Genomic DNA, 16,595 nt, shown 5'->3' with positions numbered 1-16,595 from the left:
GTGAGTTCTAGTTAATCGTACGCCATACAATACAACACATACATACATATCCGAAGATACATCCATACTTCACTAGTTACCCTTCTGTTCTACATACATACTTGCTACCTTACATACATACATATCTACAATCGCTAACCTCAGTCTACCGAGAGTACGTTCATAGTCCGCCGTCTATACCTGTACTCACGATCGTGGACACGTAAAAGGTCCGCAGTCCTTACCCATGTTCACCATTCATGGTACGTACAAGGTCCGCGGTCCTTCCTATACCATCATACATCCACAACACGTACAAGGTCCACGGTCCTTCCCTATGTTGCAACCTAATTCATAGCACGTACGAGGTCCGCAGTCCTCCCCTATGCTAAAGCACGTATAAGGTCCACAGTCCTTTCCTGTGCTGACGCCTATCTATATTACGTATAAGGTCCGCAGTCCTTATCTACGTTACGTATAAGGTCCGCAGTCCTTATCTACGTTGGCGTCTATCTCCTATAACACGTATAAGGCCCACCGTCCCTATCTACGTTTACATCTATCATCTACATCACGTATAAGGCTCGCAGTTCTTAACTACGCCATCACCTGCCAAGTCTATGTCCAACAGAAGTTAGAGGGATTTGCCATCCTAACTTACTATGTCGAATGTAGAACTCACATACCATTCGTGTACCTGTATACACATACTTCACATATACAATAATTACATTATAGCATAAGAACACTCTAGGCGTTCTTTACATCCTTCATTTAACAACCATACCCCTTGTCGTTACGTGCAATATCCGAAGATCGTTCACGCCCCGACAAGTATTCATTTGTAATATTCATACATCTTCGATATATAATATTCGTACCTTTATTTTTAACCTGACAGTACGCGCAATATCCGAAGATCGTTCGCGTACCGACAAGCAATCATTCATATCCATCACATATATCACATATGGCATACACTTATCACTTAGGATAAATGTATTAACAACACATCGAGTATGCACACAGCCCCGAAAACATAACAAGGAATGGGGCTAGAAACTCACCTGAACTCTGCTTCTTCCTCTGATAGTTGTAAATCCCTTCTTTAACTGTGCTCGGCTGACTGTATAAGTTACACGTATCAATACTCGCCTGATCTAATCTGGTGGCCTAGTATTAGCTTACTTTTACTTATCGTTTTAATCTATTCTCTAATTGAACTTGACTTTAGGCGAAGTTAAACCTTAGGCGAACATAGCTTTAGGCGGAGTTAAACCTTAGGTGAACTTAGCTTTAGGCGAAGTTGTCATCGGGCGAACTTGGCTTTAGGCGAAGTTGTCATCAGGCGAACTTAGCTTGCAGGCGAAGTTGTCATCAGGCGAACTTGGCTTTAGGCGAAGTTGTCATCAGGAGAACTTAGCTTGCAGGCGAAGTTCATCAGGCGAACTTAGCTTGCAGGCGAAGTTGTCGTCTGCAGCTACTGTTCGTTCTTAAATCCCTTAATCACCTTCGTTTCTTAACCAAATAACTCGATTTAGGTACCCACGGGATCGTCTGACCAGCGCCTACAAACCCCAACCATCAAATCGACCTAACATCGATGTTTAAAGGGTGCGATTTAGGCATATAGGTTACGGGTTCTTTTTATCAATCGATTAACCCATCAAATCATAACCATTTTCAGTAAGATTAGCTTTGTTGGATTCGTTTTTACCATACAAACTCAGATCTATCATTTCTCAAATCAACCAGAACCTACACGAACGATTTCTAACTATAAACGTACCTTGAACGAGTCGAACTACGAACACGGTTAAGCCTTGATGTTGTTTTGGTCCGTCACAACGTTCCAGCACCAACAAGCTCGGGTTTTCGCCTTCGGATCTTGGTTCGGGTCGTGTGTGTTTTGGGTGTGTGTGTATGGAATATGTGAGAATGAGGATTAAATGGTGGTTAATGGTATTTATATTTAGGGATCATGGGCTTAAGCCCATGGACTCTCCTTCCTTCTTTCATAACCCAAGTCCATAACCCATATCCATTACCCAACACTAGCCCGACCCATACCAACTCCTACTCTATTTATTTATTTCCCGATAACCCGAGTAAACTTTCCCTCTATTATTAAGTAATATAATTAATATCATTTTGGAAATTTCGGGATGTTACAAGTCTTCCCCCCTTAAAGTGGTTTCGTCCCCGAAACCAAACTTATTCCCTATAAAAGGAAAACTTCTTATATTTACACACTTTATCGAATCACCTTTGCCTTCTGGGTTATCCTTCTTACTCCCGACTTTGCAGCCATCGAATGGTGGTCATGTGTTTTAGCTATTTAAGGTAGCTCGTCCATGAGACCCTCGATGTACCAAGACTCATCTCATCCTTCCAAGGCTTCGATTAGTACTTTTAACACTATTGTCTAAAACAACCTTTCATCATAGCATAATAATCATTCATAACCAAACTCAATATATTACACGTCACTGATAAACATAAGTTTTAAACCTTAACACAAAACAAGTCCTTAAGCAAAAGTAACTTAATAAAACCATTGCATGAGCAATTATTCCTTCATCAAGTGTTCCTCTCTGCAGTTTCCCCAAGTCTTTATCCTTTCGCACCTCCCGCCCCTGATTCCTTGCAATCCCTAGCCATGTGGTCAGCTTTTCCGCATTTGAAGCACTTTGGACGATCAGGGCATTCTCGAGAATAATGCCCACTCTTTCCACACCGATAGCACCTGTCTGTCCCAGTCTTGCATTCTCCCCGGTGCACTCGCCCACACGTCTTACATGCATCCTTGTTCCCAACCTTGGCCTTCCTCTCATCAGTTGTTGTCACCATCTCGCCAGACCGCTTAGCAGAGGTAGCCCATTTCTTCTCCTTCTTTTCCTCCACCGCCACATCGTCCTCAGCCAGGTCAGCGTAAACCACTTCTGCAAGTTCAACAGCAGAGTCAAAAGTAGCAGGTTTATTTGCCCTGACTAACATGCGGACTTTTTGTGGCAATCCCCTCACATAACATTTGATTCTCCGGACCTCAGTGTCAACCATATCAGGCACCAACCTAGATAGTCGGTTGAATTCAGTAGTATACTCACGATGCGTCATCATACCGGCCTTTAAATTCAGGAACTTCATCTCCGTCCTTTCAACCTCGGCATCTGCACAAAACTTCTTCATCACCAACTCTTTCAGATCGTCCCATCTCAACGCCTTGATCTCATCCCTAGTCTTTCTCTGCTCCACACTTTCCCACCAATACATAGCTTCTTCCTCAAATGACTGAGTAGCATAACCCACAGCTTGGTCGGGACGGCATTCGCTAATGCGGATAATCTTGTCCATAGTGGTTATCCATTGGAGAGTAGCGATTGCGTCTCCCAACCCAGTCAGCTTTGGCGGGTCGCATCCTTTGAAGGACTTATAGTTGCACCCATCTTGGCCTCTTTTCCTGTCATCGACCTTCACAGACTTATCCTCACTCGAGGCCTCTCTTTCTCCTTCCCCATCCTTCCTACCATCACCACCTGCCACTTCAGCAGTTCGTTCACGGCTTCCAGCAGATCTTTCGGGATTCAGGTTCTTCACAGCAGCAACTACAGCTTGAACAATGGCTGCTTGAACTGCAGGGCTAAGTTGAACCTCTTCGTTGTTGTTCTGGTCTCCTCCAGCTGCGCTTCCTTCATCTTCGGTGTGGGAAGCTTCTTCTACCGAGGGTTGCCGGACAAGACGAGGCCTGTCGCGTCGTCCAGTGCGACCTCCAGCTCCAGCAATGTCTCCAGCTCCAACCATCGTATTCTAAAAGGGAAAACACAAACATCATCACTCAAGGAACTATTTAGTACAAGGATAGCAAGGCTAACAGGTAATAACAGTGGCCAGCTGTGACTAGCTGATTACGTTGCTTTCCGTGTCCTATACACTTCCCTTTATGAGTCTATTTGTGCTGGTTCTACTTAAGCAGTTAGTCAAATCAAACAATCAATTATCCCTATCCCTATCGTTCACGTATCTTTTCTTTCTCATTAACATATATCATTTAATCATACACTTTACCTTTACTGATCTTGCTTGAGCGACACATGGCATTCTTGAACTGTCATCTTCTTTCTTTTCTTACTTAAACCTCATTCTCTGTTCGAGTCCAAGCATGTAGGATGCTTAAATCTCTCGAACTTTGCTCTGATACCAACTTGTAAGGCCCCGAACCCGGTAGCCTTACTTTAGCGTTGGATTTACTCATAAACGCAGTTCTAAATATCAGAGTTAATTAAAACATTCGCGGAATATAAAGGCTTTCATAAAACATTTCGTAACAAAACACGTCTTGTCTTAAAACATCATTTTGTCTTTCAAAATTAACGAACATTAACTTAAACGTCTTGAGTCTTCCGATGCCAGCCTCTTATTCAGTGCCACGTGTCTCCTCAAGCGAGCTGCCTCATCCTACTCACCTGCGCGCATACTAAAAGTCAGCTACGCTGAGTGAGTTCTAGTTAATCGTACGCCATACAATACAACACATACATACATATCCGAAGATACATCCATACTTCACTAGTTACCCTTCTGTTCTACATACATACTTGCTACCTTACATACATACATATCTACAATCGCTAACCTCAGTCTACCGAGAGTACGTTCATAGTCCGCCGTCTATACCTGTACTCACGATCGTGGACACGTAAAAGGTCCGCAGTCCTTACCCATGTTCACCATTCATGGTACGTACAAGGTCCGCGGTCCTTCCTATACCATCATACATCCACAACACGTACAAGGTCCACGGTCCTTCCCTATGTTGCAACCTAATTCATAGCACGTACGAGGTCCGCAGTCCTCCCCTATGCTAAAGCACGTATAAGGTCCACAGTCCTTTCCTGTGCTGACGCCTATCTATATTACGTATAAGGTCCGCAGTCCTTATCTACGTTACGTATAAGGTCCGCAGTCCTTATCTACGTTGGCGTCTATCTCCTATAACACGTATAAGGCCCCACCGTCCCTATCTACGTTTACATCTATCATCTACATCACGTATAAGGCTCGCAGTCCTTAACTACGCCATCACCTGCCAAGTCTATGTCCAACAGAAGTTAGAGGGATTTGCCATCCTAACTTACTATGTCGAACGTAGAACTCACATACCATTCGTGTACCATTCGTGTACCTGTATACACATACTTCACATATACAATAATTACATTATAGCATAAGAACACTCTAGGCGTTCTTTACATCCTTCATTTAACAACCATACCCCTTGTCGTTACGTGCAATATCCGAAGATCGTTCACGCCCCGACAAGTATTCATTTGTAATATTCATACATCTTCGATATATAATATTCGTACCTTTATTTTTAACCTGACAGTACGCGCAATATCCGAAGATCGTTCGCGTACCGACTAGCAATCATTCATATCCATCACATATATCATATATGGCATACACTTATCACTTAGGATAAATGTATTAACAACACATCGAGTATGCACACAGCCCCGAAAACATAACAAGGAATGGGCTAGAAACTCACCTGAACTCTGCTTCTTCCTCTGATAGTTGTAAATCCCTTCTTTAACTGTGCTCGGCTGACTGTATAAGTTACACGTATCAATACTCGCCTGATCTAATCTGGTGGCCTAGTATTAGCTTACTTTTACTTATCGTTTTAATCTATTCTCTAATCGAACTTGACTTTAGGCGAAGTTAAACCTTAGGCGAACATAGCTTTAGGCGAAGTTAAACCTTAGGCGAACTTAGCTTTAGGCGTAGTTGTCATCAGGCGAACTTGGCTTTAGGCGAAGTTGTCATCAGGCGAACTTGGCTTTAGGCGAAGTTGTCATCAGGCGAACTTAGCTTGCAGGCGAAGTTGTCATCAGGCGAACTTGGCTTTAGGCGAAATTGTCATCAGGTGAACTTGGCTTTAGGCGAAGTTGTCATCAGGCGAACTTAGCTTGCAGGCGAAGTTCATCAGGCGAACTTAGCTTGCAGGCGAAGTTGTCGTCTGCAGCTACTGTTCGTTCTTAAATCCCTTAATCACCTTCGTTTCTTAACCAAATAACTCGATTTAGTTACCCACGGGATCGTCTGACCAGCGCCTACAAACCCCAACCATCAAATCGACCTAACATCGATGTTTAAAGGGTGCGATTTAGGCATATAGGTTACGTTATCAATCGATTAACCCATCAAATCATAACCATTTTCAGTAAGATTAGCTTTGTTGGATTCGTTTTTACCATACAAACTCAGATCTATCATTTCTCAAATCAACCCGAACCTACACGAACAATTTCTAACTATAAACGTACCTTGAACGAGTCGAACTACGAACACGGTTAAGCCTTGATGTTGTTTTGGTCCGTCACAACGTTCCAGCACCAACAAGCTCGGGTTTTCGCCTTCGGATCTTGGTTCGGGTCGTGTGTGTTTTGGGTGTGTGTGTATGGAATATGTGAGAATGAGGATTAAATGGTGGTTAATGGTATTTATATTTAGGGATCATGGGCTTAAGCCCATGGACTCTCCTTCCTTCTTTCATAACCCAAGTCCATAACCCATATCCATTACCCAACACTAGCCCGACCCATACCAACTCCTACTCTATTTATTTATTTCTCGATAACCCGAGTAAACTTTCCCTCTATTATTAAGTAATATAATTAATATCATTTTGGAAATTTCGGGATGTTACACTAAAGCCCAACGTGCTTTGACAAGTGCCTTATTTAGTGGAATCGTCCAGAATTTAGAAGCGAAGTTTGATCTATCTCCTCGCCAAAAAGCGGTGTTTGAATGTCTTCGAGCTCCTCGGGCTCAGGATTTTCTTACGGTCATCCCTATTGAAGGATTAGGCCAACACATGTCGGGGTTGGAGTACCGGGCTATCCTTAAGTACCGGTTAATGATCCCTATGTTTCCGATTGATGAGCCTTGCCCAGTTTGCCGCAAAGTCTGTTTGGATTCCTTTGGAGACCATGCGGTGCATTGCAAAGAATTACCCGGTTTTAAATATAGGCATGATTTGGTTAAGGATGTTCTATGCGATGTTCTTAAACGGGCAGGGATTTCTGCGAAAAAGGAGGCCCCAGTTAACTTTCTTACAGATCCGCTTGAAGGGAGGTTCACGTTACGACCAGCTGATATTCTTGTGTTTGGGTGGGCAGGGGGGAAACACGCTTGTGTGGACCTTACAGGAGTGTCTCCTCTTGTCAGGCTTAGGGACCACGGATTTGTTGTGGGTCAGGCTGCGTTGAAGGCCGAATCGGGCAAAGTTGCCAAACACGAGAAAGCCTGTTTAGAAAATCAACACGTGTTTCTCCCTATACATTTGGGTTTCTGGCCCCGAAGGCCGTGAATTTTCTAAACAGGGTTCAGCGTGTCGTTCATGGTACTTTGTCGTCTCCTACGACTCAACGCTTTGTTTTTAGTAGAATTGGTTTTGCTATTCAAAAGAGGGTTGCGGCGCAGCTTGTTGCCCGTTTGTCTGCCACTTTATTGTAATCGTTTTGATTTTAATGATATACCTGCTATTAGATCCAACTCCTATGAAATATATAATGCATTATTTAGGTGTCCTAAAAAAAGTCGTTTTGCAGAAAACTAACACAAGTAACCATGAACATTTCCTTAAATTTGAAAGCAATTTAGTTAAGAACACGAGCTACCGTAAATTCAACACATCCTAAAAATTATTAGTAACTTGAAAATTAAGTAATTGATATCTTACTATTGAATATATATAAACGAAAACTTTATAAGCTTAATGGAGTTTTCTCATGCATTTGATCCGAATTTATGGCTATGAGTCTCACCAAACCCAGATATCCATTAAACGGATTATAACATCTCATTAAATTAAAAATTAATCTCACCAAATATTTGATATGAGAATCCTATAAAATAGTGATATACTAAAAATTAATATCCGATTTAAAAAAATATTATTTATAATTAAAAAACAAATTTATAATAAAAAAAATAATCATGTCATGGATCTCATCATACCCAGATAACTTTTAAACCGGGTTATGACATCTCATTCAGTTGTGAAACCCTTTCATTATCAAATCCAAAGTATATTATTAGATTTCTTACAATAAATAAAATTTAAATATATAAATAAATATTGTAAACGAATAATACAAAACAAACCCCGTAATACGGAAGATAAAATCTAGTAATAAAAAAATATTGTGTTTGCTATTTTATCAGATACCTACACACATGACACATCTAACTTTAGCACACATGATAAACCCTTTCCATTAAAATAATAATTAGTTAGAAACAAATATCCAACTTTAACCCGCATGATAAACTCTTACCGTTGTAGCATTCTCAACCTATTCTTTAAAAATATGTAAGAAAAATTTGCAAATTATATGGTATGCTTATTAGTGGTCGTGAGTAGAGTAGAAAGAAAATATTATACAGAAAAAGTTAAATTTGAGGTTTCATTGTTCAAAACCGTATAATATTTTAAATACCTTCTGAAAGTGGTTGCGAGTGAAGGGAAGCGAAATAATAATGATAAAAGTATAAAAGTGCATTACTTAATTGAAAATGAGAGAGAAATCGTAGCGATCTTTAATATAATTATATTATATATATGGATATATAGTAGGAAACTGAATGCGAATGCTCCGACACAGCTATCTTTACCACACAACCACACATGAGAGGTAGGGGGTTCAAACCTCACTATCACCAATTTATATGGGAGATATGAGGGATGACCCTGGCTTGCCAGGGTTCGAGTCCTGATCTCACCCGGTTTTACTGGCTCCTCGCTGTCGTGCCGTTTGGCGGGCGTGGGGGTCGGGTTTTATCCGGGGAATCCCTCAATGAGTGGACCGCTAAGGGCTTCATCCGTCCAGACTCGTGGCCGGCTCAGGCTACCTTTAGCCAATGGGGCCGCATACGGAGTACCCGGCGTTACTTAGTTGGTCGTTCCAAAAAAAAAACCCGCACATGATAAACCCTTTCCATTAAAATAATAATATACCCGGCGTTACTTAGTTGGTCGTTCCAAAAAAAAACCCGCACATGATAAACCCTTTCCATTAAAATAATAATAATTAGTTAAAAACAAATATCCCACTTTAACCCACATGCTAAACTCTTTCCCTTAAACTAATAATAACTAGTTACAAAACCCCATATCCACAGTTCCACACCAAGTACAACCCTAAAACATCAAAACCCCAACAACTTAAAACAATAGATTTTCATTTTTCAGTATAATATATATATATATATATATATACAAAAGCATGTAAATAAAAAGTGTCACGTAAATACACTCCCAAATATATATTTATATTTTCTTTCTTTAACCTCTTTCTCTCTTGTTCTCAAACTGGTTTCTTTGCCTCTGCTGCTGGTTTGGTCTTTCGAGTTCGTTCGATCTGCACGCCAATTCACTTGCTAATTCTGTTCGTTGTCACTAGATCTCCTTTAATTTGCTTTCCGTGGAGGCAACTTCACCGGTAATTCTTATTATTTTATTATTTTATACTTGTTGATTGATTTTAAAAACCGATTTACTTAATTTGTTTATGATTTTGACGGTGATGATATTAGGGATGAAGCGTGTGCGAGATGACGGCTACACCGGTTCTCAATTCAAGCGGCCGTTTGTGGCTCCGAGAGAGCCGTAAGATTACTGGCTTTCAATTGATGTGATTAATTGTTGATTAATTTGTGGTTTGGTGGTTGATTGTTTGACTTTGAGGTTTGTGGATGGTGTGGTAGGGTTAGTGTTAGGATTTTGCGGATTGATGTGATGTGTTGTGTGATTTAGGTTTTCTGGTGTTTGAAACTTTGAATTATATTTTTTTTGTGAGGTATGAGTTCGCGGTGGATTTTGATGTTTTTTGATCTGGATGTGAAGCATGTAATGGTGAATTGCTATCCTTTGTGCAGAAGATTCTGTTATTTGTTTTTTTAATAATTCATGTGGTGTGTGATGAAAATTGAATGAAATATGACCTTCTGGTGTTTGAATTATATTTTTTTGATCTGGATGTGAAGCATGTAATGGTGAATTGTTACTCTTTGTGCAGAAGATTCTGTTAGTTTTGCAGGAAATAAATAAAATTGCAGTCGGCATGATGATTAGGTTTTTGTTTATTACTTTGTAGGGTTTGAAAAATGTTTTTTTTAATAAGTCATGTGGTGTGTGATGCAAATTGAATGAAATATGACCTGTGATTATCCTAGAATGTTTTGTGTCCACTATTTACAACTTGTTCTGCACATCTGATATACTCTGATATTTAATTGCAAATTGTGAGTAGACGGTTGTTTTTGATCTGTATGTAAAGCATGTAATAGCAGATTATTAGTTTTTGTTCAGAAGATTCTGTTTTTTTCCGCTGGATGTAAATAAAATTGCAGTTGACTCTACGGCTAGGTTTTGGTTTCTTATTTTTTAGGGTTTGTGTGGTTAAAGGTGTGATTGCAAATGTTGTAATGTTTTTTATTTTATTATATCCCTTATTTGGCCTTTCCATGGCGTTGTTGGATGAAAATTGCATGAAATAGGGCCTGTGATTATTGTAAAAGTGTGTGCGTACCATTGACAACTTGTTTGGCATATCTGACAGAAAAAAAATTGTCTTTTTCCGTTTTCTTTTATGTTGAAGATATGGTCAACCGCATGCACCAGGAGATGAAGGAGTAGGGGAGGTGGCGGAAGGGTCAGGTGCAAGAGGAGGAGGTGGTGGAGGGGCGGGAGGTGGTAGTAGTGCACAAACGCTCACAACTAATGATGCATTAACTTATTTAAAACAAGTTAAGGATATGTTTCAAGGCCAACGAGAAAAATATGACATGTTTCTTGATGTGATGAAAGATTTTAAAGCTCAAAGGTACATGAAGTTTAACTTTTGTTTGAGAATTGACTAGTTATGTTTGATCATATAACTCATTCACTAGATTGTTTGGTGCAGAATTGATACTGCTGGCGTCATAGCAAGGGTAAAAGACTTGTTTAAAGGTCATAATAATTTGATTTTCGGGTTCAACACTTTCTTGCCCAAAGGGTATGAAATTACTGTAATTGGGTATGAAATTACTGTAATTGAGGAGGATGAGCCTCCACCGAAAAAAACAGTGGAGTTTGAAGAGGCTATAAGTTTTGTAAACAAAATAAAGGTAAATTTTCTACCTTTATAAGAATTGTTGAAACGAAGCGACTATTAATTTAATTTGTAAACAATTATTAAAAGAGTAACCAGTCTCCAGGTTTCAGGTCAAGTTGGATAGAAAACTAAACCTATTGGATTATAATCTTTCTTTGAATCAATAAACCAAAAGACTAAATGTTTGACTATATTGATTTTCAGAACTCAATCCAAATGTTTGACATGGCTAAACAATAATCTAATTGGTTGTTAAGTTTAGATATTGATGAATTATTAGTTCTATGGTTAAAAATAGTTAGGTTAGTGACACTAAGAACTTAATCCTAATTGTTGATGACCACAAATCGTTTAACTGATAAACTGTAAATCAATCAATAACCAAAAACACTTTCAAGCACACAAACAAAATCCAAAAGTTAGGTTTAGAATACCAACAATCCAACAAACAACTCAACCCTACACCCGGAGACGGTCACGAGCGGATTAGCCTTGTATAGTTGTCTTCTTATCTCTCTTGATTCTTCAATGGATGATAGCATGGATGATTATGATGATTGGGATGTGTTAGAATGGTGGAAAGAGGCTCCAAAATCGTCCCAATAAGTTGGGACGATTTTGGCGACCTAGGGTTGAACCGGGCTTAAAATAATCAACAAAAACCTAAAAATCGCGTTTTTTCCGCCCAGGCCACCGTAGCCTACGGTCTCCCCACCGTAAGCTACGGTGGGACCGTAGGCTACGGTCATCAAACTCTGCTTTACAGTGACAACCGCCCCGCGCTGTTTCGCCCATAACTTCTTCGTTATAGCTCAGTTTTACGCACCGTTTTCGGCCACGTCTTCATTTTCAAATTCTCTATCATTCCATGCAATAAAATCTTCATTTCCACTCCATCTCATATGCGCCAATTTAGCTTCCTTAAGCTCCACTCACCTGTAAACGTAAAACCACTCAAAGTAATCGTGTCCAAGGCATATAAACACATAAAACACATGACATAACTTACTTAACACACATTATTTCACCCACACATCACATTCCCACACTTGTCCTTTTTCGTCCCGAAAAAATCTACAATGAAATCAGAACCGGAAACTGTTTTTACTAAATAATTAACTTATTTTACATATCAACAAATAACACAAAAACCACGATTGCCGATATTGCTATCCACTTAAACTCATGCCCTAATACTTACCGGGACAAATAAGGCGTGACAATTTCATTAGTTTATCTAATTAAATGGAACCCACACATCAAAGCCCCGAAGCCTCCTTACCATGCTTCATTATGGTTTTACCGAGCCAGACCACCCTAACTTGACTTAAACCTTAGAGTTAGATGATCAAAACTATGCACAACCATGTGTACCATTTTAAGCCCATACGTAATAGCTAAAACAATCATGGATATTTTATCGAACCAAAACCTAAACTTTAGCATCAAAGTCTACCAGAATGGCCATTAGATACGATTAACGTACAATTATGTAACTAACTAGCAAATAGCCCCCACTACATGGTATACCCCCGTTATCAAGCAACACCCCAAAGTCCATCACCATAGGTGAGTATGCACGAATTCATCTGTAAGGCTTACATATGACGTGTCCCGTGTGGTCCGCTTCTTAATGGTAATGAGACGCGATCACGGGGACCCCAAATGACTAACAGCGTGGATGATTAAGTCAGTAGTGTAATTGTACTTTAAAAGTACGTAATGATCATGTTTAGTGACTTATAATTGGCAGAAAAACTGCGGGTTTTCTCTTTGAGCTATTCTAATATTCATAAATCCACCTAGGAGATATGAATACCCAGATGATATACCGCATAAAGACCCATGGTCTCCGAACTCTAGGACATCCCTTCAATACAGGATTTAAGGTTATAAAACCATACACCTATGAGGCGTTAACCACTTAAACTAGAAGCATTTTTTGTTATGTTTATATCACAAGCCATCTAGCATACTCTAACGTTAAGCCTCTCCAAGCATCGTTAAATAGACTATTCATATTTAAAAATTTCTTTTGGTGATCAAATCTAACAAAAGGCTTGAGTATGGCCCGACTTTTCATCCCAGTCCTTACATAGGCTTAGCTAAACAAACAAAACCCGAAGATGTTTCTCGCTAAAATCAAGCAATTAAAGGTTCAATTATGTTAACAACCCTTTCATTCTTAAAGACTGAGCCTATCGACACATCCCAAATTAAGTGTGTTATTATTTTATTATTATTATTATTATTATTATTATTTATTTGCTTTTTTTTTTAAAAAAAATTTTATTTTATATATATTTTTTATTTTTTTATTATATTTTTGACAAACAGTTCCAGGTTTTCTATCATTTTCCATTGTGTGTAAAAATTTTAAATTCGAACATTTTTAGCATTTTTCACCTTTTCAACTCCAATCCCGTATCCCCACACTTAAACGTTACATTGTCCGCAATGTAATTTTTCATTTAAAATTCGAGTGTGATACATGGGAACTTAAACATTTTACCAACCAAAATAAATGAAAGAGACACATGCACCTTATTCGAATCTTTCTAATCAAACTAGTCCTGTTGATAAGTACTGTTGCATACTTGGCCCAAACTCCTTGAACTTTGATGTTACATTATATACTCCAACAATATTTACTAGATCACTGTGAACTTCCCCACACTTATGGCTTACTATTACTACAAAACACAAACAAAAAGTAACATGCAAAAAGAACAAAAATAAAGAAAAAAAAACAAACAAACAAAAGGTCGGGTTGCCTCCCAGTCAGCGTTAAGTTTTTGTTAAGGTCTTCAGCCAGACCGTTACCTCATTCGGCGGCTATGGTGGTCTGACGGAATATTTACCTACCGAATTTCCTATGTAAGCTCGGTAATTAGCACGCATCAGCTTTGTTTCCTCTGCCATGTTCAGCATATCCAATGAACCAACACAGGCCGGTGTGAATGCACATTTCCCTTCAGAATTTCTAAAATATGCCCGATGGTTAACATGTCGATTCCACACACTCTTTTTTATCTTCGAAACGTCAAATGTTGATCGGGACTGACCCGAGCCTTTTCTCATCGAGTTCCCGGTGTATGCTCGGTATTTGACTTGCCGTATCTAAACAACTTTCTTCCTCATGGTTGACATATCTTTAGAACCCATGTGAGCCCAAATACTCTTCATCTTCACCTTCTTTATATTCGAATTCAAATCATCATCCCTGACTTTATCAATATGAATAACGGGTAATGGAGGATGATCAGGGTAATATGAAACTATCTCTTCGGTTGGGTCAAGACATTCAACTCTATGTTCCAACAGCTCTGGATCATCTCCAACTACTACATCATCATCAAACAAAACCTGGGTTACTACCTTTATCGGTTCTTCAAAGGTTTCTATGTCTTCAACATGGTATAAACTTTCAACTTCATGCCCTAAAAGATCTGAACTTTGTCCCTCAATGTCATTTTCTTCAACCACAACCGCAACATTCATTGGCTCATCGGTAATTAACGGAGTTGGTGTGACATTAATCTCCACAACCTCTTCCTCCACTTCATGTTCTAAAAGTCCCTGAATCTCATCTATCACTTCATCATCCACCACGACACCACTAGCCAACTTCTCTCGTTCTCGTTTAATTTGGGCCACCTCTTCTAATAGTTGACTCATCAGTTCATCTTGGGCCGCATTAGATGTTTCTTGAAGCTCTAACCTTTGATTTATTACCTTATTCTGAGCTTCTTGATCTCTCTTTTTCTCCTTTAGAAAATCCATTACATCTTTCATAGACCATTCCTTGTTACCCGAGGAATCTTCTTGATCTTGCTGATAACTCCTTTGATAAGTACCACCATGATTATAATATTGAGGGACTTCTTCGTATATCGGTTGGGGGTACTCATCATAATAGTAATCTTCCTCCTCTCGGTAACCTACAAAAGTTGGCGTCTCAGGTCCATCACTATTATATTCACTTGACTCATAGTAGCTTTGAGGGTTGTATGAAGGTGGCTGGCATGGGATTGGATGGTACGCATCTGCATCTTCCACGAACTCATATCCCTCATGTGGGTTATAAACTCAACTCCCTGTCATTGTGAGTTACCTACACACATGAAACACAAAGATACCAAGCGTAAAACCAAACATATAAAACTAACAACAAAAACAAATTAAAAAACAAAACAAAACACTAAACTAAACTAGCACTTTGCGTGTTGATCCCCGGCAACGGCACCATTTTGATCGATGTCGAAAGGTCAATCAAAACATTTATAAAAAAATTACCTTTACTAGCTAGGGCAAGTAAGGTGTCGAATCCACAGGGAATCATTGGAAAGTGCTACTATAGTTCGTTGTTTACTAATTAATTAACCTAAGGCGGACATACGATGTCAAGCAGATTAAATATTGATTTGGTTATAAAACAATTAGAGAAAACAGTGACTACACTTCAGGTTATAGTAATGCAATGAACTGATTGATAATAATTTATACCAACTGGGAAATCACATAGACATGATTTGTCATTAGAATAGATAAATGATTACTAGACACAATAGTTTGGTTATGATGATTTACAGAACTTAATCCGAAGAATTGATACAACTGAACACGGTCTATCTAATTACCAGTTCATTAATATAATACTAAGCATCTATCAATGATTAATGGTAAACGGATCAATGACGATAAGAACTTAATCCTAAATGTTAATGAACACAAACCACATAATTGATGATGAGCGAAAGTCCCAAAAACACAACTGTTTAATCAGTTTCAATAAACACATAGATTCAATCAACCCAAAAGATTAATCAAAACTAAATCCCAATACATGTAATGTTCATAAAAATAATCAGTTCATATGCAAAATCCTACACCTGAAGTGGTCACGAGTGGTTTAGCCTTGCCTCTTCATCATGATTAGCTCGATTATAGATTGGAAGGATGAAACCATGGATGATTATGGTGATTGGTAGGTGTTAGAATGGTGAAGAATGACCCTAAAATCATCCTTGGTGGCTAGGGTATGAAGCATAGGCGGCATAGGGTTGAACCGGGCTTAAATATGGAAGATAAAACCTAAAAATCGTGTTTTTTTCGCCCAGAAAACCGTAGCCTAACACCCGGAGACGGTCACGAGCTGATTAGCCTTGCGTAGTTGTCTTCATTAGCTTTCTTGATTCTTCAATGGATGATAGCATGGATGATTATGATGATTGGGATGTGTTAGAATCATGGAAAGAGACTCCAAAATCGTCCCAATAGGTTAGGGTATGAAGCATAGGTGGCCTAGGGTTGAACCGGGCTTAAAATAGTCAACAAAAACCTAAAAATCGCGTTTTTCCGCCCAAGCCACCGTAGCCTACGGTCTCCCCACCGTAAGCTACGGTGGGACCGTTGCCTACGGTCATCAGACTCTGCTTTACGATGACAGCC

At 39.3% G+C, this 16,595-nt stretch overlaps 1 protein-coding gene across 1 annotated transcript; it reads left to right on the top strand.

Moving 5' to 3' along the window:
• The first annotated feature begins 10,512 nt into the window (after positions 1–10,512).
• On the top strand, positions 10,513–11,384 carry LOC143605681 (paired amphipathic helix protein Sin3-like 1). Its single transcript, XM_077081704.1, has 4 exons — positions 10,513–10,517; positions 10,647–10,871; positions 10,953–11,157; positions 11,349–11,384. The coding sequence occupies exons 1-4, from the start codon at positions 10,513–10,515 to the stop codon at positions 11,382–11,384; spliced, it is 471 nt and encodes a 156-aa protein (XP_076937819.1).
• The last annotated feature ends 5,211 nt before the right edge of the window (positions 11,385–16,595 follow it).

The sequence above is a fragment of the Bidens hawaiensis genome, unplaced genomic scaffold, assembly GCF_021521415.1.
Source record: "Bidens hawaiensis isolate Kalapana, Puna unplaced genomic scaffold, B.hawaiensis_p1.1 tig00070768_1, whole genome shotgun sequence".
NCBI lineage: Eukaryota > Viridiplantae > Streptophyta > Magnoliopsida > Asterales > Asteraceae > Bidens > Bidens hawaiensis.
The sequence above is the reverse complement of the archived record's forward strand: the minus strand, read 5'-3'. Positions and strand labels throughout refer to the sequence as shown.